The sequence below is a fragment of the Zosterops lateralis genome (assembly GCF_965231275.1).
Source record: "Zosterops lateralis genome assembly, chromosome: 15".
Classification (NCBI taxonomy): domain Eukaryota; kingdom Metazoa; phylum Chordata; class Aves; order Passeriformes; family Zosteropidae; genus Zosterops; species Zosterops lateralis.
The window spans coordinates 7,947,233-7,959,258 of NC_139775.1; the positions used below are offsets into that span (position 1 = coordinate 7,947,233).

Below are 12,026 nucleotides of genomic sequence, written 5' to 3' on the forward strand. Positions count from 1 at the left end.
GTCGAGTATCTTGCCAAGTCCTAGTATTTGTAATTAGGAACATTTCTTCATGTTTCTTTTTCTCTAAATTCTTTACCTCAAATTCTCTCTATTTATATTCTTCAGATCTATACAGATTTCAGTAGATTAAGAAGAAATACTAAAAATTGTTATCTAATGGTACTGAGATAATACTCTAAACCATTATTAGACTACGATTTAAAATTACTTATTAGATATTCCATGCCATACTTTTCCCATAGTGTGACTGAAGCCTTAGAGAACACTCATGGAAAAGTAACATTTTCTGCTGTAGAAAAGAAATTTTCTTTGCAATCTACTAGGTGTAACTGTGTTTTAGCCACAATGGGAAAACAAAACATACTTACAAGTGCATTAAGCACTGTATGCTTCAGAATTAAAATCTGCATATGCTAAGCAAAAAGGTCTGCAACAGTTGATCTGAGGGACAGGCTCTCCATTTTTATAAAGTTTAATGTTTGACAGTATCCAAGTGAAATCAGTCAGACAGAACCAGCTGAATTACCTTATTCACTCAGCATGTTATTTCAAGTGAGGCAAAGATTTCACAGCCTTTAAAACAAAAATGCTGCTTAACACACATTACCAGAAAATTGTGTCATCTCTACCCACCTGCTGAATGCTGTGACCAAACATTAAAAACTCATGCTGTCGCTTTTTCGACAGACAAAAGTAGCATTTCCACAGGGAGAAATGTGGAATGAAATGTGTGCAATGAAAATCATACCTATATCTCAGAAGTCCAGAAGAGTGACACAATGGAGCACGCATTTAATCTCAATTTAGTCCAAGCACCCCCATGACAGAAAGCATGACCAATGAGAATTTATTATTCTCTGCTGGCAGCATGCAGTGCTCAGTGGCTCAGTTAAGAAAAATGAAAAGCTCATCTCTGCAAAATCTAGCATCTTCCTTTCAAAGGTGGGCTCTTAATAGGCTCTCCAGGGCAAATGCACCTAAAACATTTTAAACATAATTACAGATTCATTTCATTTAAAGCAGGTCTTGGGATCTGGAGACAAAAGAGCAGTCATTTTTAATACACTCTGAACGTTCCCAGACAGACATCCATCAGTGTATTAATGCTGGAGTTTCATGAGCCTATAAATTCACAGTTCTGACCCAACTTTATTGTCTTAAAGAAAATCTATTCCACAAAAAAATTGCAATTTTATAATACTGAAGTATTTGGATGAGTTCAAACATTTGATTTGATTAAACAGTGTGGCAAACCCAAGCAAGCAAGGCTGGGATAGAGGAAATGGAAGCAGCAATACACAAGGACTGATGGTTATGACTGCTGCCCTTTGAAACTGGGAATGAGGCAAAACCCAAACATTTCCAGCTATAAGCAGATTAGCTGTGGCTCTCCAACTGCTGATAGCTTATCAGTGCAATCCTCAGACTCATAAATTCATTTATTGTTACGACCTGCACATCCTCCTTTTTCAAGATAGACGTGTTGGCAATTTAGAGAAGTCTTCCTATTGCCAACAGTGGTAGTGGAACTCATTTTTGTTATGTGTTTAACTGAAAAGTCAACTCACTGAAACTCCTGGTCTCCCCACAGAAACTTAAAACTGAGAAAACTCTTAAGACTTTACCTTGCTACAAACACCAGCTGGAACCTTCCAGAAGGAAGCGCATGCACAAAACTCATGCATACACAACTGCTGGCTGAGCTATCAGATCAGGTACATTACCTTTCAACTTTATTTCTCTTCACAATTTTAAACCAATCAAGCTAATTCAAATCAGCATGAAATAAAAGTTACAGAAAAGGCACAGTTTCCCTTCCTGGCCTAATGCTATCATTAATGGCACACTCTTAAATCTCCACTTCATGCTGCATTGGTTTTAGTAGATCAGAGTCTAATTGGCACCAGTTAACTCAGTTAACTGACTGGAGTGAAATTTGCTGTTATGAATTAATCAGTAATTCTTACTTCTTACTCATTCAGTTGAGATACAGATTAAACTGTGTGAAAAGTAACTTTCAAGGACACATTATGTGACTTCAGTGCATCAACATATGGAAAGAGAGTTCACAAAAAATGTCCCAAGACAGTGCCTGTTTAACACATGCTAAATTACTCATGCAAGCGACAACATGTCTCTGAGTACAAATTATACCCAAAATAGCTTTGCTAGGGGAGCAAAAAGTGAATAAGTATAAAACCTTGGTAAATGAAGTGAGTTACTGAACATCAGTTTTGCTCTTGCTTCATTTTAACAAAAGCAGAGATGGACCAAATGCTCCTCTCTATAGCCTGTGGGTCTAAAATTCAGGGGAATGTGGTTAATAAACACACATTTCAGAGGCTGAGTTCATAATACTTTGTATATATCTGCTATCTTAAAAGATTTCAGGATGGGGATCCTGGTGATTGTTTAGTGAGTGCACTGCATTTATGTGTCAAACAACAGCTATGCACATTTGTAAACCCTCACACTGAAAAATCTGGACAGTTGTTGGGGCCCAGGAGACTCATTCAGAGAAGAACTGGATCACAAAAACAGTGGAAAAGCAGTTTATAAGTTGGAAGATATTAAATCACAGAGTGAGTCCCAACATGCTCAGGGAATAATTCTCAAAGACCAAGTATTACAGAAAAACTGCTTTGCATTTGCTTCCAGTAAGAGAAGCTCTGCAACACAGCAACAATAACAAAAATTGACATACAGGATAAGGTAAGCTGATCAATTAAATAAAAAGTCATAGGGAGAAAAAGTGATTCCATTTTATGTAAACTCTGAAAGAAACTGCACAGTGCTAATTGCACAACAACAGACTTTGCAAATCTTTTATTTGCACAACAAACTTGGACACAACAGTCAGCTTTAGTCTAAATCCCTCTGCTTTGCTGTATGGGCAACATCAGATTCAAAACAAAGAAATACAACAGTCATTGTGAACTAAAAAGTCTTAATCAGCATCCTAAGTCAGCTTGTTTGTGCAGCTGGAACTTGCTGGTAAATGCAGAGCTAGAAAAACAAGCTCTCGTGAAGAAGCACAGAGCTAACACAAAGAATTAATAGCCACCACAAAAGATGTTGCAAAGTAATCCAATTTATTACTCTCACAGCTCTACTGGAAACATGTAAAGGAAAAGCATTTACTATTGGAGAGCAGACATTTATAGTCAGGATTAAAATTGCAAAACAAAGTAGAATGACATTACTTTAAAAAGGAAAAGAAAAATACTGCAAGCAGTTAAAAGTATCTGAAGACATTTGGAACAGACTGACTTCCATTTGTAACATGAATGAGATCATATCAAATGGTGATACAGACTTAATGTTCATTCTGATGCCAGAATAGCTCCCAGTTTTCTTCCCAGATCACTTTTTTTGCCAGAATCTCCTATTACTTAACACTGAACTAAGAGGATGGCTGAAAATGTGCTCAGGCACATTTCAATCAATAATTCAGATCCAAAAAAAGAAAATATCTTTTTCAGTCTTCATATGATCTGATATTTATGCCATTGTTTCACTCTGATACAGTGGCACATTTTCTTGGCTAAGCATTTATCAGGCAGGTGCTTTGATAGCAAGTTTCTGCTGTCACTGACCTAACTTGGAATTCTTTTCCACCTCACTGGTGAATTTTGTCACTCAGTGAACTACTACACAGATGCTTCCCTTTCTTTTTTCAATTACAATAAAGCACATCATTTGTGATTAGAGTGCTTGCATAATTATGCAGGAGAAAATCTTTCCATGCTTTCCATAATTCCTAAGTAATTTAGGACAACCTACCTCATGGCCAGGACTGTGTCAACTACAGTCAGCTGTCTTGGCTCTTGAGATCACATTGAAGAGCTGCTTTAATATGACACAGTTTTGCTTTAACAGTGTTTGAAACAGAGCTGTCTTGTAATTACATCATAAATATACATATGACTTAGGATATCAAGCAAGTTATTATTCACAGTTAGAAATATTTCTGAAATAAGAGAGCCTTTAAGTAGACAAATTCATGCCTTACCTTGTGAAAGGCACTGATTTGCCAGAGCAACCTGTCCAGAGTGTAGATACAGATTGAGACGTGTGAAGATGCTGCTCAGAGATGGAATTGTAATGAAGCAGAAGGCAACGCAAGCCTAAAGTAAATTTTAAAAAAAATTGGATAAAATTCCTATCTCAGAGTTATAACAATCTTTACTGATTTAATGCACAATTAGGAATCAAAATCTGTAAATCAGTTTAGGGAAAGATTTTCAATACAAAGCATACAAAGCAAGTATGAAGCCCAAAATCAGCAATTTTAAATTTCTAATGAGTATTTCAATAACTGTAATATTTTTTTAAATTGTTACTATTACTAGATAAGCTGAAAACTGACTCTGTATGACTGTAGCTCAAAGAGTTCCTCTCTCCTCAGGTAACCACCTTGCAGGTCAAGACTAAAAGCTAACTAGAAAAGCAGATTAGTGTCCTCGGGGGAAACCATCTGCCAAAGTGGTCAGAGAAGGTGCCCTGTGTGTACTGGGAGGAAGCAGAGGTAGCCCAGGGGCTGCAGCTACAGAGCTACAGGCACAGCCCAAAACCCTGCATGGAGCAGGAGCCCCTGGCAGAGTGAAACTGCCCAGGGTCAGCCCAGCCACCCTCTGCCCACAACACCATACAGGTGCCATGAACTGCACACTCAAGTAGCTTCCCACATGGAAGCAGATGGACACATCTTGGTTGCCACATTTCAGGTTAGAAGAAGGGAACACAAGCAACCTGGATATTGTGTGATGGCCTGTGCACAGTTCAAAGCACATTGGACCATTTCTATATAGACTCAGAGGCGCAAAAGCTGAAAGGAGCACCTTATTTGAAATTCAAATCCTGATTTCAGCATATCAGCACTGATATTACAAGACAGAAGTCTGAATATATTTTATACCCCATCTCCCATTCTCTCTGTGACTGGGTTACATAGAAATTTGGCATTTTATTTCAAATATAATTTGAAAATCTGAGCTTTCCAGAATTCACACAAACACCTCTCTGGTGAACCTTCCTTTGGAGATGGAATCTTGCTCCTCTTTTTCAGCACAAAACTGCTATTAGATGGTTTGGGTCTTTTTTTTTTTTTTTTTCTTAAATGGCAACATTTGGCTTTAGAGAGCAAAGACTGCTCACAACGAGAGAAAATGGGACTACAAAGAGTGTCAAAGAATACTAACATACTGGTTTTGCAAAACTTATAAACTTAGGTGCAGCAGACAGTATTACCTGCAAAGAAATCAGGCTCAGAATTTATTAGTCAGACCTACCCTGACAAATGCAGCAGTCTTTCTAGAATGATTTCCTTTCATCACCCTTCTGGTTTCCATTGCTAGTTGGTTCACAGACTACATACACAAAACAAAAGCAAACCATTAAGAAAAATGCACAGCCTCAGTAGCAAATAACAACCTGCATGTTTTACTGCAAGCATTTAGAGAATAGCCAGTGTCCAAAGGAACCCTGATACAGTGTGTCCCCACTGTACTATTTGCTTTTTACTGGGAGAATTTTAGTGACTGTTCCTTAAAGCAAATATGACTCAATTTGTGAAAGTAGACTTGTTTTATCCAAGCCTTTAGCTTATCCTTTCCTTCCCAACTATACTGCTGTCACCTCCTTGCTAGCATAAAAATCATGATTTCTAGCTAACACAGATTAAAAAACCATAAACCAAAATAACAAAAAGGTCTTAAGGGAAGATACAATGTTGCTAAGGAGTCAGATGCAGCTAATGCTCACCTGTAACTCAATACAGAAAAGAGATTAACCTTCCCAATCACAGCAGGACTCTGCCTGGATCTGCAGCCAGACACAGTGTAATCTTTCCTAGATGGAGGATTATAGAAGAGGCAACTCAAATTCTGAATGCACAGAAGTGCCATTTATTTTATTTTACATGAAATCTCTTGCAAGACAGCCCATTTTCTTTGTTGCAATGATACCATGCATGCTGGTCAAGCAAGAGCTTCAGAGTATTTAGGGGATAAAACCAGAGATGAGATCAAAGTTCACTTTATAAACACCTGATTAAAATACTTCAGGACTTATTTTGCCATAGACCAGTAATCTGAGCAGGGAATGGGAGAACTGCATATATATCCCCATTTACTAAGGAAATGCAGATAAACTGTGGCTTACATGAATGAGCTGAACTAGAACAGGTTCCAGATTGCAAAACATTGACCTGGCTTCAACATAGAAACTCAGCTGTTGTTCAAAGTCACGGCCAAATGAAACCTACAAAAGAAAAAAAGGCTCCTAGACTTTACTGTAGGCCTTAAGTATAGTAAAACTGCATGCAGAAAACCCACAAAAGTCAAAATCTCTATATATTGCTAAGGAGAAAACCCACAGTAAGAGCAAATAGCAGTCAGAGAATCTCTGCTCTTTTAACTGTCTGAAATACTTGAGCTTCAGGAAAACATCAAAGTTTTATTGATTTTGGTTGTTTTTTGTTGTTGGTTGTTTTTTTTTTTTTTCCCCTATACTCCACATAATAGTCTTCTTTACAGATCAGGTATTTTTCAAGGAAACAAAATTTAAATCCTAGGTTTGTGAAGTGTTTTCAAAACTAGCAGTACTCTTGATTCTTTATGGGAGAGACAAAGGCTGGATTTTGATCATATTTAGAAAGCAAGACAAAAAAAAACCTCAGAAAAATAGGAATATATCTGTGAATCTGTATTCAGATTCTTCTAATTTCTACTTGATAAAGGGCCTCCAACAGAAAATAGCATTTTTCCTAATTAGATAAACCAGTAAGAAAAGCAGGTTTTCCTTGAGTTTGGTTAATAAATACATGCTTATACAGTATGGCAAAAGCCTGTAACCTTGCATTCTGGCAGGAAAGAAGTCAAAAAACAACCTTTGTGTGAGAACAACCCTCATCCAACCCTGAATATTTAAAAAAACCCAAGTGCTGTCAGCTGGAGTGTCTCAGCTGTCAATTAAAAGCAGAGCATGAGGAACAGTCTCCAGGCAGTCTAGGTTTATGTATTCTATTGCTTTTTTTTTTTTTTTTCTAATAGGAGTAAAGGTTGCATTATTTATTATTTCTCAAGACATATGCAAAATAATTTTTTACAGAATTAGAATAAAATTTACATTTAATCCATACAGTGAAAGATCAAAGAAACTGCACCAGAAAACAAAGGATTGCTTCTCACATTACAGACAACTGTCTTTGCTTTTCCTCTATTTGTACAACTGCTGATTCTTGAGTCCTAGTCTCAAGAAAACTTACCCAAAAATATAAATTTTCCCACCAAAAAGACTGACTGTAAGGATGGCTGTAACTTTTCCCTACACATCTTACTGTGTGCTGATTATAAATTTGTAACTAGTCATTTTGCTGCTGTGGGGTTTTTTTCCACCAGGACTATCAAGACACATCAAATTTTGTTCAATGCAAGCAATCCTCCTAAAGGAAATTCTGCTGTATTATACTGCATGTAAAGCTTAATAAAGCAAACTATATTAGAACATTAATTAGCAAATTATTACAGCTGAAGAAGAAGCAACCATCTAGAGTAAATCCACAGAACTGCAACAAAGAACAAAGAGGACAAGTAGGCACAGACCCTGTCAGTTCTATGTGAAAGAAAAAACATGTATTGAGAGTAGTGGTTAGAGAATACAAAAAGCTTGAGAAATTCTCCCTAAAACACCCTGACATCTCAAAACCAATAGAGATCAACAAAAGATTTATTGGAATAAGAGTGAGGGATGGGTTAAAAGCTAATTTCAAGGCAAAGCACCTGAGGTTCTCCAGAGGCTACTAATTTAATGATACAAATTATCTTATATCTAAATTAAGAGAAACAGAGTGAGAATAACGAAAGAGTTACACTTATTTTTTTATTTTTGAAAGCTGGTATTGGTTCCATTTAGAGCTAAGTAGTGGAACTTCCTTCCCATAAACCAGTGACCTCTCTGATACTTCAGGGGCTGTTTAACTTTTTAATACATGCTCTGTTTCACAGGAGATTTACAAAACTAGCAGAAAATACAATTAAATAAACAACATGTATACTTTAAACTTTCATCTTGCACGGTATCAGCTCCAGCACTGTGACATTTCTTTGAACACAGACACACTCACTTCACTGCCTGTGGTTTTCAGTGGTCTGAAGCAAGTCAGAGACCTGGGCTCTGATTCAGCCACACAGGCACCTGCTCCTCATGGAACACAAAAATCTGAGCTCTAAGGTGCTCCCAAACAGTTGCACACAATTGTCACTCACCATTTTTATGAATCCATTTATCAGAGCTGCTAACATTCTTTTCTCATCCTCAAGTGTTAGTGCACTAGAAAAAATTTTAGAATATTGTTTATCCTATTTCTCTATAAAGGTTCAAATAACACATCATATTTTATATTTTTTTCTGTATAAAACAGATTTTAATGTGCATATCACCAAATCAGCCATGAACCAAACTAAATTCCAGATTAAAAAAAGAAAAGTAAAAATTGCTGAGTGTCTTTAGATTCTCTAAAAAACCCTGACTTTCGCATGAGGAGAAGGAAGCTACACTCATGTTCTTTATTATAGCAAACAAATGGCTTCAGTCTTGTGTTGCAACATAAGAACTTGAGTAAGAACTAAGTCTAAAAACCTGAAGAAATTGTATTCTTGTATTCTTAGAAGAAAGTTATCCTATTTAAAGAGTAAAGCTTTTAAAACACCCTTTACACAGTGCGTAACATTCGTTTATTGTTTAGTCTGGGGTTTGTTTTGTTTCAAGTTTTTTGTTTTAACTAACCTTGTCTCAGAATTTAAAAAATAATTAGCTTCACCTTGCTACAGTGCTGGTTTTCTTTGTGTTTTAGTAACAACTGAACTAAACTGACATGGGAAAAAGAGTTTCTTTTCAAAACTATCACAGAAACCTATTCTACACCAAGAGTCCAATATCTGATTTGAAACAAATTTACATCACATAAAAACCCAGTCAGTCAAACCTGTTTCACTGAAAATGGATGGACAGAAAGTTAAATTACAATTAACTAATACAATTTAATCCCTTCACTATTATATGCTTGGCTCCAGCTTTGACCTTTAGTGTATCAATTTCCAACTCAGACACCAGATGGGAAGAGAACAATAGTTTTACTATACAAATTCAGTAAGGGAGGAAAGAACACCTCAGCATGATTAGCTCATTAGGGCATTGCCAATCAAAATGAGTCAACTGATGGCCTCTGAAAGGCTCAGAAGGCTTGTAATGAGATCTCCAGGTCAGTAATAGGTTTCCAGTTCAATTGTGAATCAGACCCCTACCAGCCTAAAGGCTGCTCTCCTCCAACAGCTGTTACAGGGGTCAGCGAGCCCCACACAATGGGCTGGGAGTTTCCTGAACCGGGATGCAAAAACAGATGCAGCAGTCACTTAAAAATAACTGGAATTTATGATGATTAGCCAAGAGATGTACAACCATCCTAGCTCAAGGCACTGCTGGTTTAAGGGATTTTAAAGGTCCCAGTAAACTATCGAATCGTTTTGGCAAAGTGTCAGAGGAAGCACCAAATATGGATTGCTATAAACTGCCTTTTTTTTTTTTTTAACAAGCTGGTTTAGGTACAATATATTGTTCTATTTAAAGGCTGAAGTGGCTTTTAGTGCAACATACAGCCAAATAAGGTACTCTAACCCAAAATAAAGCAGTCTAGCTGGTATAAATTTGAATTACATGCTAAATCTCTTTATTGACAATAAATCTTGCATTCGTGGCCTATCAAGGATGAGAAAGTTTTAAGGTCCTTTGCAGCATCTGCCATACTAAGAGGCTCTGGGCTCACTTAGAGCCAAACCAGAAGGAAAAAAAAGAAGGTTTGTCCTCTTGAGAGCTAGAATTTGCAGCATTGTGATCCTGGCTCTGTCTTCAATCAGACACAGATTTTGGTGTGATTTTTGCAAGTTACCTACAAACCACAAAATGCTTTCCACACTGCACAACTGCTATTGAAACAGTGGGAGGGTGTAACAGGCCACAGGGGATCCCAAACAACCTCAGCTCTCAAAGTCAAGGTCAAAATAGAAGAAGAGATATTAGGGGAAAGATATAGATGGTTCAACAGCTTCTCAGTTCTAGCTTTCCCTATTAAAGTTCCTAAAGATCTTCCAGGTATCCTTTTTAAGATTTCACACCCCTTTGTAATGGCTGAAAACAGTGACCCACAAAAAGGTATAACTGAGTATGGCAATCTATGCTGTAGTAGCTACACACTCACTTGAATCAGAAAAATAGCTTATTATTCACTGTAATGCAAAGATTACATTGGTTGCACTCCCAAAAGTGTTTTGAAGATTGGATTGTAAAGTGTCTCTCCTTCACTGGAAAACTACAAAACCACTGCTACTTCCCTTTTAAAATTCTGCTTCAGTATTCAAAATAGAGCAGTAATTAAAGAGCAAACGGGACGTGCTGCCACTTCACTGCACAGCTCTTCCTTCAGCACTAATTGGATTCATGTCTTAATCCACCTTGAAACAAACAGCCTCAGAAACACGAAACCACATCAGGCAGCCCAACTTTGCATAAATGAGAGCTCTCAGGAGAAGTTCATCTTACTTCACAGAGTCATGCATCGTCTTGCAGATATGCAGGAGAGCATTGAGTATAACAGGATCCTTTGTCGACTCCTGTTGATGCCTAGAAAGAGTTTTAGAAAACACGATGAAAATTCCTGCTCTGTCAAAATGGAAAACAATGACTAGAATAACACCCCTTTAATGTATAGTTTCAATCACCAGCACTGTATGACACTGCACAAATTTAAGGTCATTTGTGAACCACAGGAACACCAACGATCACACGGTTAATATGTGTATAATTGTAACAAATGCCAGTCAAGAAATATTATCTTAATATACACGCCTGCATTGCCAAGCCAGACTTTGACTCCTTAAGGGACACAGCAAGGTGGACATGTGATATATTGAGGCAATCTAAGAACATCCAAACAAAACAATCCTGGATTTACCAAGATATAATATAATTTCTCAGCTACTCAGGGACAGACAGGAAGGATCAGTGTCAGGTTTAGGCACAGAGGCACATGTGCAGTGCAGCTCCACTAAGATGATTAAGGGGCCACAGCATCTCTCACATGAGCAAAGCCAAGAGAGCTGGCCCTGTGTGCCCTAGGGGAGAGAAGGCTTGGGGGGCTCAGCAGGGAATATAAATACCTGAAGGGAACGTGAAAATGAGACAAAATGCTTCAAGAAACCTGTTAATTATTTGAAAAGGAAAGGACTGCTAGACTTTTAGAACCGTTGAATACATTTTTGTTTTGTAAGTTAATTTTCCACTGTAGCAATACTCTCTATTCTGTGCTGTCACAGCAACTGGAATGTGAAATAAATTTCATAAACCAACAAAGACAACACAAAAAAAAAAAAAAAAAAAAAAAAAAAAAAAAAAAAAAAAAAAAGTCAGAGAACAACTATTCTGTTAATCCACAGCAAGTCAGCATCAATATAATTACTCCAACTCAGCTTTCTTTGTGAACAGTCAAGCAGTCCATCAACAGATTAACAAAACTGAGCATTTTCTATTTTTCTTTCCCACAGCCTGGAACACCTTCACAAACTAAATAGCCAATATCCTGACTCCTCTTCCCTAGCCATCTTTCTCAGAGCCTCCAGAGTGCATTTCACTTCAGTCTCCACTTACTTAATAAAAGATTCCATAATGCACTTGCAAACCTCCACTCTCACACTTTCCTTCTGGAACATATCCAGAAATGGCAAGAATTTCTCCTGAAAGTACAAATACATAAATAAGGACAATTAGGTATGTTGCAAACAACACACTAAAACAATAAATATTTTGGATAAGTTTTTTAAGCACAGCTATTTAGGTAAAACTACTTTCATCTTTTTTGAAAACAGTAATTCATCTCAAAGGATGAAAAAGTGGAACTAATGGAAAAGGACTGATGGCTGAAAGATGTATCAATTTATTGATTGCGGAGATCCAGAAGGGAACACAAAATACAG

General features: G+C 37.2%; 1 protein-coding gene across 2 annotated transcripts in view; it reads right to left on the reverse strand.

The window, feature by feature from the left end:
• Positions 1 to 12,026, reverse strand: part of VPS35L (VPS35 endosomal protein sorting factor like) — a 46,226-nt gene that overhangs the window by 13,395 nt on the left and 20,805 nt on the right. For both annotated transcript variants that reach the window (XM_083872360.1, XM_083872361.1), the window contains 6 exons: positions 11,701 to 11,786; positions 10,597 to 10,677; positions 8,268 to 8,331; positions 6,163 to 6,261; positions 5,292 to 5,369; positions 4,013 to 4,127 (listed from right to left, as the gene is read on the reverse strand). In XM_083872360.1, the coding sequence (XP_083728486.1) occupies positions 4,013 to 4,127; positions 5,292 to 5,369; positions 6,163 to 6,261; positions 8,268 to 8,331; positions 10,597 to 10,677; positions 11,701 to 11,786 (523 nt within the window). The remainder of the gene's footprint in view (positions 1 to 4,012; positions 4,128 to 5,291; positions 5,370 to 6,162; positions 6,262 to 8,267; positions 8,332 to 10,596; positions 10,678 to 11,700; positions 11,787 to 12,026) is intronic.